Source organism: Protopterus annectens, chromosome 2.part1, assembly GCF_019279795.1.
Source record: "Protopterus annectens isolate FY-2018-M chromosome 2.part1, PAN1.0, whole genome shotgun sequence".
In the NCBI taxonomy this organism is placed as follows: domain Eukaryota; kingdom Metazoa; phylum Chordata; order Ceratodontiformes; family Protopteridae; genus Protopterus; species Protopterus annectens.
The window spans coordinates 942,394,783-942,411,575 of record NC_056729.1 but is presented as its reverse complement, the minus strand read 5'-3'; the positions used below and the strand labels follow the sequence as shown (position 1 = coordinate 942,411,575).

The window sequence follows — 16,793 nt, the reverse complement described above, 5'->3', positions numbered from 1 at the left end:
GACTGTAAGGTCACAGATCAAACAAATGAATACTAGCTCTTTTGCTATTAATGACAGCAGCATTATAGAAAACACAGACTCAGAATGAACTATCAGCATTTCTGCTCTTTTATGAAAAGATTTCCTCAAATTGCTATGGATTCTGCTATCAAACACCTGGATAAAACTGTCTTACCCTCAACTAAATGCTGAAAAGTGGCAGCCTTATTTAGGGATTTCTTCAGTTCTCTGTTTCTCCAGGTTCAGACAATTAAAAGTGTTTGCGGAACAATAAAAAGGTACAACAAAGTTTTATCTTAAATAATTGGCTTGTGCAGAGGTTCGGCACATAACCATGATTTTCTTTGTTCTGGCTGAACAGCACAGGTAGAACTACAAAAATATATTCCACGCATACTGTTCTTTACACAAATGAATTGCATTAGAGTTACAAAGATGCTTTCAGTTCAAGATCTGCATAAGTAAACAGCAGAATTTTTTAACCAAAGTAATTGATAGACAAAATGTTACCTGAAGATTATTTTACTGAATTATATCAATATTTTCATGAACAGCAAAAATGGCTTAAAGGGATGAATGTAATTACATGGCAGCAGCATAGCAGAAGCAAAATCTGTGGAATACTTAAAAGTTTCACCTTCCCAAACACATTCTGAGCCATCAGCTCTAGAAATGCAGGCTGTAATGTAACCGCTATATACTATGGTTTCAACAGCACAGCAATTGTTAGTGAGTTTTACAAAAGACTGCTATGACTTCAAGATACCAGTTTAAGGTTCAAAGAAATTTTACATAACAGGATATGAAATATTAATCTTCTGCATATTATCTTCAAAATGATTGTTATGTTGAAGGAATGCATTTTCATTTGAAGGTTACCTACCTTTCTCTTTCTTTTTTGCTGATTTTTTAGTCTCAGTCTGAGCTGTAGAAAATGACAAAACCATAATATAATCTCAGGCCACATTATCACACTAAAAATCATAAGGAGTTTAAATGAAATGCAAAAGAATCTTACAAGATGAAGGAGTTGTAGAGTCTGTTTCTTCGAGGTCTGAGTTTTCTGAAACAAAAGGATAACAAAATCATTTTTTGAAGAAGGAGACGTGAGATATATTGAAGCTGAACATGCCATGAACCTGGGGTACTTGATATGACTATTTTTAACAAAAAATTGTATGTAAAATACTTAACCAGTGTTCCTGTCTAAACTAGGTAGGCAATTTACAAATGTTTTCAAGATATATACTGTGCAAACCCTCCTGCAGAATGTCTTCCCAGACATTACTTAATGAATGTGCTTCCATAATACAGCTATCCACACCTTAAACCATACTGTTCTAGTCAGAAGAAATGAAAGCACTGCAAAGAAAATCGCTGCCTTACACATACACAGCATAAACCCCTATAGATGATAACCAACAGAACTAAACACCTCAAAGGAATTGCTATAAAAAAACTGAAATGCTTACTGCAACATAAAAAATAAATGCACCTGTTTAGCCATAACTAAAGTAGCTTAGCCACAAACAAAAGCTTGAAGAGTTGAAGACTGATACATTCTTTTAGAAGACAATCTGTTTAATGCGTGGTATGCACTTAAGGGTCTTGTTACAAACAACAAGACAGCTGAGACCATGGCCAAAACATAAATCCATATTCTAAATATTTAAGTCCAAATGTAAAGGTACTGCTGTTATGAGTACATTAGTGATAACAGCAGATGCTAAAACAGACGGAATCACTACTGCAGCAGTAACCTGTAGCGATAAGCCACAGATGGACATGGGTTCATAGATTGCTAATAACCTAATGACCACTAGGGCCTTTAGAGCCATGCACCCACAAAAAATTTGGGTCCTGAGCATCATGGGCATCAAGATATGAGGCATGTTAGTTGGAAGGTAACCAAGGATTTGTAGGAGAGATATTAATTAAGATAATACTTTTCTTATTGACAACCTCTGTCCATAGGGACAGGGGAGCCAGACCAGGCAAAAACTGATGATTTCCCATTGAATTCAAAAGTTTCATTTAAACAGGCCTATGCCATAGTGAGGGGATCTTTAAGGACACATTCCTGTCTTTCTGGGACGTTCTGTTTATGTCACAAAAGAAGTTCAAATTCCTGGATATAGTGTTTCTGGTGCTGTTTATTTTGTGAATGTGCAACAGATCTACCAGAGCTGGGTCTGAAGAAGCCCTTTAAGCCAGATGAAGATCCCTTCTCAGCAGCATGTAAAAGACTGAATACAGAGACAGAGACTTGAGGCCATCAGTGTAGGACAGGGTATTTGTGCCCTGAGTTCTCCTGGTAAGAAATCTTTGTGGGCATTCCAGCTGCTACAAGTGTCTGGTTAGAAATATGCCAAAGGGGGCATTGCATTCAATGATAGTTCTGATAAGGGCCAACTAGGGTGGCACTACAACTTCCTTGGACCTAGATGCCATATCTTCACCTAAAAGTAGAGTGACACAGAATGACTTTCTTATTACCTTAGCTAAGTGATGGTCACAGGCCAGACTGCTGTCTACACATGTTCCCAGATCCCTTACTACTGGGATAACTTTTAGGGATTTTTTATCAATGAAGTAATTAACTGGGTTGACAATTTCCCAAAGGGCATTATAATGCATATTTTGGCATTGAGTTTTAGGCCATGGCTTTGGCACCAGTCATCTATCTAAATTAAACCCTCTTGATAAATGCTGATGTCCTGGGGAAATCAATAATAACTGCCAATATACAGTCATCTGCAAACCTGGTAAGCCAAAGGCCTTGAACATTACCCTTGACTTCCAAGAAGCAGATGCCAAGCAGGAGTGGGCCCAGCATGAAGCCTTGGGATATTCTGCTGGTGACCAGTCCCTTGTTGGATGTGATCTACTAATCCTAACTTCTTGGGTCCTGTCTATGAGCCAACTGGCCATCCAGCAAGTTATGTAGGGATTTATGCCTAGTTCATAGAGCTTGTCAACAATGCTTGAGTGGTGTACTGTATCAAAGATACGCAGTATGCAATGCTTTACTCTCATCCATTGCCATGGTGACCCTCTCAAGAACGTCCTCCAGGTTAAGTAGGTATGCCCTTTGCTTAACAAAGTCCAAGTGGGAATGGTCCAGTGTCTGTAGGTTGCCAATATCATGGTTTTCATTTTCATGATAATTCATTCCATGGCTTTGCATATTGGATTTGTTAGAGTGATGGGCCTGTGGTTCTCAGGGTTGGTTGATGGTCCACCCTTGTGGAAGGAAATGGCTGTTGTGGTCCTCAATTCACTTGGAACATAGCCTGTTTCAAGGCTGTAGTTGAAAAGTGCCTCAAGTGGTTCTGATAGGTTGTGTTTCAGACAGTTCAGGAGGCAACCTAACATGTTGTCTGGATGCAGGGTGATGCTGTTCTTGGCTTTAACAATTACTGCCAGCACCTGGCCTCTGCCAATAGCTGAGGATAGTATTTTGGAGAAGATTTCACCTGATGGATCTAAGAGGTGGTGGGGGGGGGTGAAATCTGAGCTGAATTTATCAGTCAGTAGATTTGTTATGTCATCCTAATTGTAAAGGTAGTATCATTCACCACCAGTTCTGTACACTGCTGTGTGTTACCTTTAAGGTTTTGGACTTTGCTGAAGATGGCCTTATGATTGCCCTTAGCTTGTGAAGTTATCCTGATCCTGTAACTGGCCTTGCTGGATTTAATTAGATCTCTTAATTTCTTGTCTAGCTGCATATGAAAGCAATTGTCTTTAAGGGAGTTTCTCTTCCTGATTTTGGCCATAGATTTTCTTCTTTTACTTTATACTCTGTTTAGATGAAGATTCTAGCAGTGAGGTTTGTTTTTAGTGTTTGTTTTGAGTTTACCTCTGGTAGGTACAACAGTCTTGATGCACGCATTCATGTGTGTATACAGAAGACACTGTGAATAACGCTGCATAAGTAGCTGTTGTCTTGGGGTTGGGGGAGCTCTGAATTTTGACAAACTGTCACGTAATACAATGTAGTTTGCCTTAGAATAATTGCTAATTGTTACTAGTTTATCTAGGTTTTCAATGTTGATTTTTACTTCAAAGGGGACAACTTTGTGACCCAACCTCACTAGTGAGAACTTGACATGGCGGGGGAGGGGGTGCAATGCTCTCCCATGTTGGTGAATACCAAATCCAGCTTGTTTTATCCTCTGGTTAGAGCATGCACTATCTGTTCTAGGGTGTTTGCCTTAATAAAGTCCAGGAAGCATTATGGCTGTGAGTTTGAGGTGGTGAAATTTTCCTAATCTACAGAGAGGTAGTTTGGTTGGACAATTAGTGCCTGTAGTAGGTTTAGGTGAGAGTCTTGAGATTGTAGGGGCGTAGATGTTGACCTGTAGCTAGCCATGATATGGTGAGGGACCTTATCTATGGTGAATTGAATATGAATGAGCTCCATGGCATCATCCTGTTTAACCAGCCTGGAGGTATGTTTGTTTATACTCTAGATGGAGACACCTCCATCTTTGGCCCTAGTCTATGTTTTTGTTGGTATAATATGTAGAACGCTATGTATCCTTACATTGCCGGAGTACATTCAATGGCTTTAAACCAAGTCTCGATCATGACATCTATATTTTCCAGAGACAGGAAGACTTGAAGGGTGTGCAGTTTTTTGTTTAGGCATCTAGCATTTTGCAGTAACACCTAAAGGTTGCTTTGAAACATTTTTTACTGTGCTGGTAGTTTTGTCTTTTTGGCATTGCCTAAAACAGGATGTTAGGGGTGGATAAAGTTTTAGCCAATATCCAAATGTCTGGGAGTAAGAAGTGCAACCCATCATTGGCAAAGAAACATGGTTTGTTGTCCATGTCCTCCCAAGCTGACAGATATTGGATCCCCCTGGAGTAACACTAGAAATTAAGCAATTATTAAAGTAAATAATTTTATGTTCTTACTGTGACAACATCCTTGGTGAAGGTAGAATGCTGCTCAATGCAAAGCTTGTACCTATCTGTCACACATTATGTCTACTTTCATATAGTGCAGTGAGCTGCATCTCAGGTCATTTATAGCACATGGATTATGATGGAATCATACTGGTACCTGAGATGCAGTGAGTTCAGTGTGTATGTGATACTGTGGATCCTGGCTCCAGACGGGAAATGAACCATTATTTTCATTTTGTTTAACCTGGTGACTACATCATTTGTGTGTCGTGCAACAGAGTCCCCAGTGACAAAGATTACTAGGTAAACTGTAAGGTTGTCTTATGAGCTTTGGTCTCAGGGGACTACTAGGTGTAGGTTTTATGTAAAATGTTTCTTGTTGCTTTGGGTCTGTGTTATAGTGATTGTTAAGGAGCAGTGTTGCCTTTAGGTGACTTTAGAGGTCTTTGAGATTTGGGAAGGTTTCTTTTAAGCGCTTCAGTATTAGATAATCTGTGTATAGTGAATGGTGTGTTTGAGGGATGAAGTCTGGGTATTTCCGACAATCTCATTTGTGTGTGAGATTTTTTGCCTCCATGAAAGTTGTATCTTTACATCTCTTGCATGCTGCATTATTTTCTTTAATGATTAACTGATTGTCCGAGAACATCTATCAAAATGGCCACAGAGACATTTGGAAATTCTATATGTATGGTGTCCAGTCCTGTAACAGGGTGGGCTGTTTGGGATTAGAACTGGGTTTTAACTTTAGCTAGGCCTCTGGAAGATGGTTCTGTGAGATGCAGGACCATTTGATGATTTGCTTGACTGTGGAGTGGATATGGACATAGTGGGATCTAAAGGCAGGAGTCTGCAGTACTTAAAAGAAACACCTAATCTGATGCATATGATAACCAACCCACTGTTGAATAATTCTGCCACATCCTGTAATTCTGTCTGTTCTGTAGCCTGTGTGGGTGAAATGACTATTGAGCAACACCAAACTACAAAACTATATTGTCTTTGGTGCTTGCCTTCCTGCCCATTTGCTTGATGTGCAGCACTTCCATGGAAAAATGGTCCTTCAATGATATTAGGTTGAGAGCATCCACACTGCTAGCCTGAAGCTTATTTGCTTTTTAAAGAGGGTGTATAACAGTGGCAGTATTAGCTGTCCTTCCATATTCACCTGCATCCGCTAAGAATCATGGATCTTGCCTATAGTGGGCCAATTAAAATTTGACTTACTTTCACTTTTCTTACCTACTGTAATAATATGGGAAGAAGAGGAATGACTGTGAAAGCAGGCAAGAGTACCCTTGTCCAGAGAACAGAGAAAACGTTTACCTTTGAGGCCCCTTAGGATGGGAATCATGGGAATATTACAGCTGATAATTCCCTGATAATGCAAAGCAGTCTATCTCCATGTGCAGCAGACTGGTCTATGCTGTCAGTGCAGAGGAATAAGCCCTGATTCCAGCCCAGGTGAGAAGAGTTTAATTAACTGCACAGGTGTTTAACAGTGCAGGCAGGGAGAATAGAAGTGCCCATCCCTGGGAGGAGGGGTGCACACTCATAGGTTCATAGCTTGATACTAGGCTATCTGCCCTGGGGCATTTATAAGCCTAGCCATAGTGTGTTTGGCTTTCGCCACACTTTTAGATTAGTTGACTGTGCCTCTGTATAGTTGGTCACAGAAGATAGCCCTTTTAAGGTTATTTTACTGTGCCTCTGTCTAGCAGGGACACAGAAGAGATCCCAGGGGTAAACTTACGATCTCCCATCCACTTGTCAAGATTTCTCTTGAAGAGGGTCAGTGAGGGGCTCTGCCTAACATGGATTGGGATTTTGTTCCAGAGTGAGGGGAGCCTCTGTGATATGAATCTGTCCCTCCAGCATGTCCTATTTATTTCTGTGCTGAGGATTAAGTCCCTGGAGCATGTAGCTCTAAGGGATTTGGATTTCCTGAGGTGGAGCATGTCCATTAATTCTGGGTTGGACATGGCTTTATACGTCAGGCACAGATTGCCTCTGAGTAGGCGGTAAGCAACTGAGTAGAGCTGGAGTTTCTTTAGCCTAACTGCATAGGGCATTTGTTTGAGTCCCATGATCCTCTTGGTGAGGTACGTTTGGGGTCTTTCCAGTTGCTGCAGGTGTGGTGTAAGGTACATCCCAAATGGGGCACTGTATTCAATTATGGGCCTGATGAGTGATGAGTAGAGGGGCACAATGACCTCTCTTGATCTAGATGTGAACCCTTTCATGATAAGGTGGGCTATATAAAAGGTCTTCCTAACCACTTTGGCAATGTGATTGTCAAAGGAGAGATTACTATCTACTTGGGTCCCCAAATCCCTAATTACTTCTTCCGTACTTAATGGATTACCACCTATATGGTAATTTGTGGGCACTTTGTTTTTCCCAAAGGGGATGACTATGCACTTTTTGGCATTTAGCTTTAGACCATGGCTCTGGCACCAGTTATCCGTCTCTGTGAGACCCTTTTGGGGGATGCTTGTGTCAGTCAGAGAATCGATTATGGCACCCAGTTTGCAGTCATCTGCGAACTTGGTCAGCCATAGTCCTCCCGTGTTAGCCTGTACCTCAGAGAAATATATACCGAACAAGAGAGGTCCCAGGACTGAGCCTTGTGGGATGCCACTTGTAAATGGTTTAGAGTCTGACATGGCACCTGCAATTCTGACCATGTGGGTTCTATCCCTGAGCCAGTTTGCAACCCACCTTGTGACATAGGGGTTGATATTTAAGCTGGTGAGCTTATTTATGATGCCCGAGTGGGGTATTGTGTCAAAGGCTTTTGCGAGGTCCAGGTAGGCTGTGTGGACTACCTTACCTTCATCTATGGCCTTGGTGACTGTTTCAAAGAAGTGAACCAGGTTCAAGAGGCAAGATCTGCCCTTAACAAAGCCGAATTGGGTAGGATCCAGTGTCTGGAGGTTCCCAATGTCTTTGTTTATGTGTTCCATGATGATACTCCATAGCTTTGCAGACCAGGCTAGTCAGGCTTATAGGGCGATAGTTTCTGGGGTCCGTTGTGGCACCACCTTTGTGGAGTGGGACCACTGTTGCTGTATGCCATTCCTTGGGTACATATCCTGTAGTAAGGCTGAGATTGAACAGTGACTTTATGTGAGGGTTCAGTTTTTCTTGGAGCTAGTGTAAGACGCAGCCTGGGACACCGTCCAGTCCCATTGATGCTGTGTTTTTTGCTTTGGAGAGGGCAGCTCTCACCTATGCATCTGTGATGTCAGGGAGGCTACACTCTGTCGGGATAGACATTTGCTCTTTTGGGGGGGGAAGGAGGTGAGAAGTTTGCACTGAACCTGTTTGCCAGGATGTTGGCAATGTCTGTGGGTTCCGTGTAATTTTTCTCATTTTGCACTAACGCAGAGCATATCTGGGAGTTGCCACCCAGGTTCCTGACATAACTAAAGAAGGCCTTGTGATTATCTTTAGTGTCTTGTGCAATTTTTCTTTCGAAGCTGGCCTTAGACGTTTTTATGAGGGATCGTAGTTTCTTGCTAGTACTGATCAGAGATGCCTTCCCTTTTTGGGATTTTGCTCTATCATGTAGTAGTTCCTCCTTCTGTTGTATAGCTTATTTATGGCCAGGGTCCACCAGACAGGTCTCCTGCCTTTGGAGGAGTGAGTCTTGGTTTTATTTGGAATAGAACGATCCATGCATTCCTGTAGGTGTCCATAGAATGCGTTTGTAAAGGATTCTGCAGTTTGGCCTGTATTTTCCACTGGCCCGGGGGCTTTGAAGGATTCCACCTCGGTTTTGAGAAGTGTGAAGTTTGCTTTTGAGAAGTTCTTCACCATGGTTTCCTTGGCTGGGGGTGGGGACGGGATATGGATGTCCAGTGAGATTAATTTATGGTCATATCTTACCAATGAGGGGTATACCTCTGGTATGGAACATAGAGTCCCCATGTTGGTGATGATCAGGTCCAATATGTTTTCCCCTCTTGTGGGAGTGGTGACCAGTTGTTCCATAGCATTTGAGTTTATAAATTCTAGGAACCATTGGGCGAGGGTGTTGGGGCTTGAGTAGTTCTCCCAGTCTATGTTTGGGTAGTTGAAGTCACCCAATATAATGGTGTTTGGAGAGACCTTCATATTCTCCATTGTTCTCAGGAAAGCTGAGTGGGGTGCCTGAGTTTGGGAAGGTGGTCTGTAGCAGGCTACAAACTAAAAGGCAGTTTTGCCCACTGTTAGTTGCACGTGGACGGTCTCCGATGCTTCATGCAGTGCCACTAACCTGGAGGTGTGGGTATCTTTGATGAATATGGATACTCCCCCTCCTTTTGTGGTTCAGTCCGAGTTTTGGGGCCAAAAAGCATGGTATGAGGTATAACCTGGTATTGCTGGGGTGCTCTCGGGAGCCTTGAACCAGGTTTCTGTTACTGCACAGATATCGATATTCTCCATACTGAGGAGAGCCTTGAGTGCATGCATCTTGAGGGTTAGACTTCTGGCATTGAGCAGCATTACCCTTAGTTTCTTTTTCCCTGTGTGGTCTATGGAGGTGGGTTTGTCTTTTGAGCCTTGCCTAAAAAAGGCACTATGGTGGCGGCAAGAGCCTTAGCCAGTATTCAAAAGCCCAGGGGTGACAGGTGCAAGCCGTCCCTAGAGAAGCAACGTGGCTTGTCAAGCATGTCATCCCAGGCTGACAGACACTGGATCCCCTTTGAATGACACCAATACTTTAGCCAATTGTTAAAATTGATCATTTTGTCTTTATACTGTGGCCTCATTCTTGGTGAGGGTAAGATGCTACTTGAGGTCAGGGTCATACCGGCCTGGGCTACATGATCAGAGAGCTCCTCTATGTCTCTTTTCATGTAGTCCTGAGTGGTACGTCTCGGGTCATTCACACCAGCATGGACCATGACAGAGTTATATTTGTACCTGCTTTGGAGTGACCTGAGTGCTTGTGTTATGTGGCGGATCCTGGCACCTGACAAGCAGCTTACAGTGACCTTCTCCTTGTTCAGTCTGGTGAGTGGGACGTCAGTGTGTCTGACAATAGAGTCACCTATTACAAGTGTATTAGGTGTGTTGTTTAGCCTTAAGGGCTGTGACTGTGTGGCACACTGACTTTGTGAACTATGTGATACGTGGGTATTGTTGTGGGGTAGCGGTTGCATGGATGTCTGCTTTGGAGGTCTCTGCTGCTTGGGCAGATTTTTATTTAGAGCCTCCGAGTATGTTTTTGTGTGTTTATGTGTTTGGTTTGCTGATGCAATAGGTCTATGTGAGACTGGATTTGTGGTGTGTGCGGTTACTTTCTCCTCCTGACAGACTGTGCCAGTACTGGGTTGAGAGAGCTCAGCCTCCAGTTTGGCTATATAGATGCATCTCTCACATATATTTGAGCTTGTTGGGAGGAGGAGAGGGTGGTCTGTGTACATAAGGCAGTTGTAACATTGCCTCAAGATTCCCAGATTCACCAGCTGGACTGGAGAGTAAACCCGAAATTGACTTTTGGACATGCCAGAATAGTATAAGAAACTACTTTTTGATTGATCAGAAAGGACCAATAGGGAGCCAAGTACTTAAAGGGAATATAAGAGGGTGTAGTGCTTTAGTTTATTAGTGTTTACTTATGAGATTACTTATACGAGCAAGTTCAGGGCTTTAGAATGAAAACAGAGTGCTTACTTTGAGATTTAGAACAGTTCTAAGGGAAAAAGTGAAGAGCAGACTTTGTGGAGCCGGGAATAGTTTAAACCTGTTTAAGCGGCGCTGCCTGATGCTGCGCTATGCGCAAAATCACGCAAAACCGGGTAAATGCTATAAACAGGCTAGCGCACTTTAGTGTGTAGCCTACAACAGTTATATAATGCAAAAATGACTTAAAATTATATAAAACAAGTGCAAAAACTGTAAAAAGCAAAAAGGCAAAAGCAATTTAAACTTTTTAAAGCACAGATCAGTTAGAAACTCGCTTTTTAGGCGGGAAAGGGCAGTCAGAGCAAAAAAACAGAGAAACAAATACTTAAATCTGGAAAAGTCTCTCTTGGGTCTCTCTGTTGCCTGTATCACTCTGCAGGACATCACGAGGTGCTGTGCGGAGTTGTATACTGGCGCAAAACCATGCAAATGCAGGTTTTAAAGCAGGGAAACTGAAAGAGATAGGAATTGACCCAAAACGGCCAATGAGCTACTAATTTCAGGGTTGAGACCACTCCTCCAGGGACAGACAGGCTGCTCAAAGCTCCCCACTCTCACTGGTGAATAAAGAAGCTTCCTCCTATCCAAGTAAGGATATGGGCAACACAGGAAACTATACCACAGTCCGAAATTCAGCAAAGCCTGAAATCTGGACTAATCTAGTTCAGCAAGGCAGGAAAAGAGAAAAAAATACTTAAATCTGGAAAAGTCTCTCTTGGGTCTCTCTTTTGCTTATATCAATCTGCAGGACACCACGAGGAGCTGGCACATATCCATGGTGGATCCCTGGTGGGGAATGGAAACATGTAGGCAGTGTAGCTTAAAGGAGGGCATGGCTTTGGTTGAGTCGAATACAGAGGCATGGAAGACATATGAGTTCATTGCATACCACCAATTACATAATATGCCTGGCTAACCCTCTCTAGAATGTGTATAAATCTGTTAACCAGTTTTCTGTGTAATTTAATTTAATCCTGACTTGCGCTCAGGATTAACTCTAACCTGTGGAACTTGTTTAACTTGCTTACTTATGTAATCTCTGTAAATAGTCTGTTTGTAATATGTAATGTTGGTATTATGTAATGCTGTATCTGCTTACCCTTGGAGCTTTTCTCCCCGGGCCTCTGCTGAAAATGGACATGCATCCAGTCGGACTATCCCGGTCAACAAATGTAAAATAAAAATAAAAATATATAAAATATGATTATGTGAGGTAAGGCAGAATTATTTATAAAAAAAAACCCTCTCCTTGGCAGCAGTATGGCAGTTAAATTTAGGTCTGATGGGATATATGTAGCTAAGTGATGAAGGCATTGTAGGTAGGCCAGATCCCAGGTTATCAATGCTAGATTGCACAGGGATATAGGTGGGTGACCTTCCCCTCAATTTACTTAAGTGACTGTGCCATCATCTGCAATGTACCTAGGTGTCACGGAGCACTGAATGTTATACACAGATCTATATGTATATATTACAGATCTATATGTATATATTTTATATATATATATATATATATATATATATATATATATATATATATATATATATAAACATGTCTTTTCACCATGGAGACATCCCATATTATTTCCATATTCAGTTTGTCATTATTAGCCCTACAGATCAGGTGTAAGGAATATGCTATCAGGGCTACAGCTACATACTCTACAGTCACAAAAAACACTATTAGATTGGCCAGAATCTTCTGATATCAACAACTGAATTTCATTTCATAGATAGTATCAGTGGCAATACTTTCTCTGAGTGTCTCCTGTGGGCACACTTGTTAATGATTGTCTCCATAGACATCACAGACCTGATAAAGGCTACCATAATGTAAACATTTAACCACTATAACACATGCAATATAAAAATAGCAAATTCTGAAAACAATTCACTTCCAAACTTTACTTTCACTGGAACTGTGCTACAGTATTAATGGTTAGTGGTTAAAATGTGTAGGGACAAATATTACTGCCGAGAAACGATGTACAACATTTCAATACTTTAAAAGGTGCTGTTTGTCTTGTGGATGGATCATATATCATTTTGCTGCTGATTACAAAACATTACATTGCCGTGATTTCATATCATTAAAATGAAAACCACACTGTCAAAGGCAGTGCACCATATCCAACCAGCAGGATGAGAATGAAATGGTCCATTGAGATCAGTGCAATATCCTGGTAAACAAATATAAATAAAATAAAACTAAAAAAAATGCCATATAAAGTGAAAATCTGGCACCCTGAATTTGTATAATGACTGAATAAATATGTAAAGTTAAGTGACATGGCAGTACAACATGCCACAGCATCAAAAATTAATACGCTATTTAAATATAAAGCATTTTTACAGGGATAAACAAAATATTTAAAAGTAATATATGAACTAAGCAATTACTCAACCACTGAGAAGACCATGACTCCAAGGAGTTTGCTGTTCTCAAGTATCAGGTAGTTCGTTCATTGTAATTCAAGTGCTTTTGCAAATGTACCACTTGGAGCACTGTTTCAATGCCTATAAATTGCATTAAACCTTTTCAGCAATTAGATGTTTGAAATAACATCATGTAACCCACATGTGCTGGTGATCATGGGGAAACAAATCCCCCCCAAAAAAAGAACTGGTGGTAAAGTAGAGAAACATGAATCAAAACAGCTTCAAGCAAGAAAAACTGCTGCTCCACACCATCAAAGCGTTTATTAAAACAACAGACAGAGCTTTCAGATAAAATATCCTTCTTCAGTGTCTTTACATATAACAAACATAAAAGCAGCATTTTAAATATAATGCAATTATATCTCATGACACAGCACACTTATCAATAACATCAATTAAAAAACTGTAATTAGTCTTTTTTCCTTAAAGAACAGTCCACCATATAAAATGGAGCCTATATAGAGTAAAACATAGGAATATATATATAGTTAGAATAATATATCATTATTTCACTTAATTTAACTTGAGCAAGTAATTCAATTAAATAATCAATATAAATATAGAATTACTTTACTTTTTGTTTAAATTTCAAGATGGGTTTTAGTGTAACCTGTTTGTTAAGGCCTGGATATTTATCAGCTTCTAGACGCACTATCCATTCGTATTCTTTCATGTCTATATTATTAATCAAATCTCCACGTCTAATATTTGAATGTACCACATGTATAACTCTGAAGCTAAACTGATGTGTAAGTTAGACTAATATGATGGGCTGGAGAATTAGTGGGCAACTTTCTACTAATTTCAGACTTATGCTCTATTATCCTATCCTTTAACCTTCTCACTGACTTCCCAACATAGAAACCTGAACATTTGTTACATGTAGCAAGATATATAACAGATGGTGTATTCAATGTAGCAATACAACGAAGGGTAAACCTCCTACCATTAGTGGGGTGTATAAATTCAACTGATTGATTTATATTTGCACAACAAGAACAATTGTAACAAGGAAAAGTTCCTTTCCTATTAAATGCAGGAAGATATTTATTATTTAAAGAAAAATCTTTATAACATAGCAACTTTTTAAAATTACTACAATTTCTATAGGTAAAGGAGGGTCTATCTGGAAGCCATTTTTCGTGGCCAGGTATGGCCTTTAAGATATTCCAATTCTTCCTAACAATTTGTTCAACTGTCTCACTGGCACTACTATAGGTCATAAGGTATTTTAAATGCTGTGCTAATGTTGGATTCATACTACCAGAACTAATACCCCCTTGATTAGAAAAATAAGGCACTTGAGTCCCTTAATCATAATGCTTCATTCTTAGCTAGTTCTATTTCATCTCTCTTATATCCCCTTTCTAGGAAACTAGTAGTCATTTCTTGCATTTGTAACTCACAGATATCTAATTTAGTGTTGAGTCTGCTCGCTCGTATATATTGACCCTTAAGAATATTCTTAAAATTTCTTTTAGCATGCATACTCCTCTTATGCAGATACTTATTAACTTGGACATTCTTTTTATATATACATGTTTCTAAGTCAGTTCCTACTAATCGTAATTTTACATCCAGGAAGTCTATAACATTTTCAGATGATGCAATTTCAAACTTTAAGAAATCAACAGTATTGTTGAGATAGTCAAAGAAATTCTGTAAATCCATAGTGTTACCATGCCGACTCATAAAAATATTGTCCACAAAACTCTTGTAGAATGAAATATTTGATAAATATGAGTTAGCTTCACTATAGATACTAGTCTTCTCCCACCTTCCTAAAGTTAGATTTGCATAAGTGTTTGCTACATCAGTGCCCATGGCCATTCCAGAAACCTGATGATATAGCTGCTTATTAAAGATGAAGATATTATTTTCTAGGACCAGATCTAAAAGTTCACAGATGGTCTCTATATACGTAGCAGAAAAAGGCCCATATTCGTGCAACATCTCCCGTAAACAATAAATCCCATAAACATTAGGGATTACAGTAAAGAGAGACTTTGCATCCAAAGTTACCAGGATGAAATGGTCAGGAGCACTGCTGTCATACCAACTATGTAGCTGGGTTAAAAAATCACCGGTATGCTTTATAAAACTTGGCACATACTTCAGGTAGTTTTTTAATACATCCTGTAAGTACACAGATATGGATTCTGTCATCCATCCCCTCCCCGAGACTATTGGTCTCATAGGGGTTTCTCCAGACACTTATGTATCTTAGGGAGTCCGTAAAGTATAGGAATGGTTGGACATGGTACACTTAGGAAGTGGAAGGTGTCAATATTGATGTCATTCATCACTTGTAAATCGTATATGCACATGTTAATTTTGATTTCTTAAAGTTTGAAATGACATCATCTGAAAATGTTACAGACTTCCTGGATGTAAAATTACAATTAGTAGGAATTGACTTAGAAACATCTACATATAAAAAGAATGTCCAAGTTAATAAGTATTTGCATAAGAGGAGTATGTATGCTAAAAGAACTTTTAAGAATATTCTTAAAGGTCAATATATGCGAACGAGCAGACTCAACACTAAATTAGATATCTGAGTTACAAATACAAGAAATGACTACTAGTTTCCTAGAAAGGGGATATCATAGAGATGAAATAGAACTAGCTAAGAATGAAGCATTACGATTAAGGGACTCAAGTGCGAAACCTTATTTTTCTAATCAAGGGGGTATTAGTTCTGGTAGTATGAATCCAACATTAGCACAACCATTAAAATACCTCATGACCTATATTAGGGCCAGTGAGACAGTTGATGAAATTGTTAGGAAGAATTGGAATATCTTAAAAGCCATACCTGGCCAAGAAAAATGGCTTCCAGATAGATCCTCCTTTACCTATAGAAATTGTAGTAATTTAAAAAAGTTGCTATGTTATAAAGATTTTTCTTTAAATAATAAATCTCTTCCTGCATTTAATAGGAAAGGAACTTTTCCTTGTTACAATTGTTCTTGTTGTGCAAATATAAATCAATCAGTTGAATTTATGCACCCCACTAATGGTAGGAGGTTTACCTTTCATTGTACGGCTACATGCAATACACCATCTGTTAAATATCTTGCTATATGTAACAAATGTTCAGGTTTCTATGTTGGGAAGTCAGTGAGAAGGTTAAAGGACAGGATAATAGAGCATAAGTCTGAAATTCGTAGAAAGTTGCCCACTAATTCTCTAGCCAATCATATTAGTCTAACTGATGACACACATCCGTTTAGCTTCAGAGTTATACATGTGGTACATTCAAATATTAGACATGGAGATTTGAATAATAATATAGACATGAAAGAATACGAATGGATAGTACATCTAGAAGCTGATAAATATCTAGGCCTTAACAAACAGGTTACACTAAAACCCATCTTGAAATTTAAACAACAAAAAGTAAAGTAATTCTATATTTATATTGATTATTTAATTGAATTACTTGCTCAAGTTAAATTAAGTGAAATAATGATATATTATTCTAAATATATATATTCCTATGTTTTACTCTATATAGGCTCCATTTTATATGGTGGACTGTTCTTTTAAGGAAAAAGACTAATTACAGTTTTCTAATTGATGTTATTGATAGGTGTGCTGTGTCATGAGATATAATTGCATTATATTTAAAAATGCTGCTTCTATGTTTGTTATATGTAAAGACACTGAAGAAGGATATTTTATCTGAAAGCTCTGTCTGTTGTTTTAATAAAAGCTTTGATGGTGTGGAGCAGCACTTTTTCTTGCCGATCATGGGGA

At 39.4% G+C, this 16,793-nt stretch overlaps 1 protein-coding gene across 1 annotated transcript in view; it reads right to left on the bottom strand.

Annotated features, from left to right (window-relative positions):
• LOC122794922 (probable ATP-dependent RNA helicase DDX60) overlaps positions 1-16,793 on the bottom strand; it is a 2,165,155-nt gene that overhangs the window by 1,258,418 nt on the left and 889,944 nt on the right. Inside the window, exons 14-15 of the mRNA XM_044063515.1 lie at positions 1,019-1,063; positions 884-925 (exon numbers count right to left, since the gene is read on the bottom strand). Coding sequence (XP_043919450.1) covers positions 884-925; positions 1,019-1,063 — 87 coding nt within the window. The remainder of the gene's footprint in view (positions 1-883; positions 926-1,018; positions 1,064-16,793) is intronic.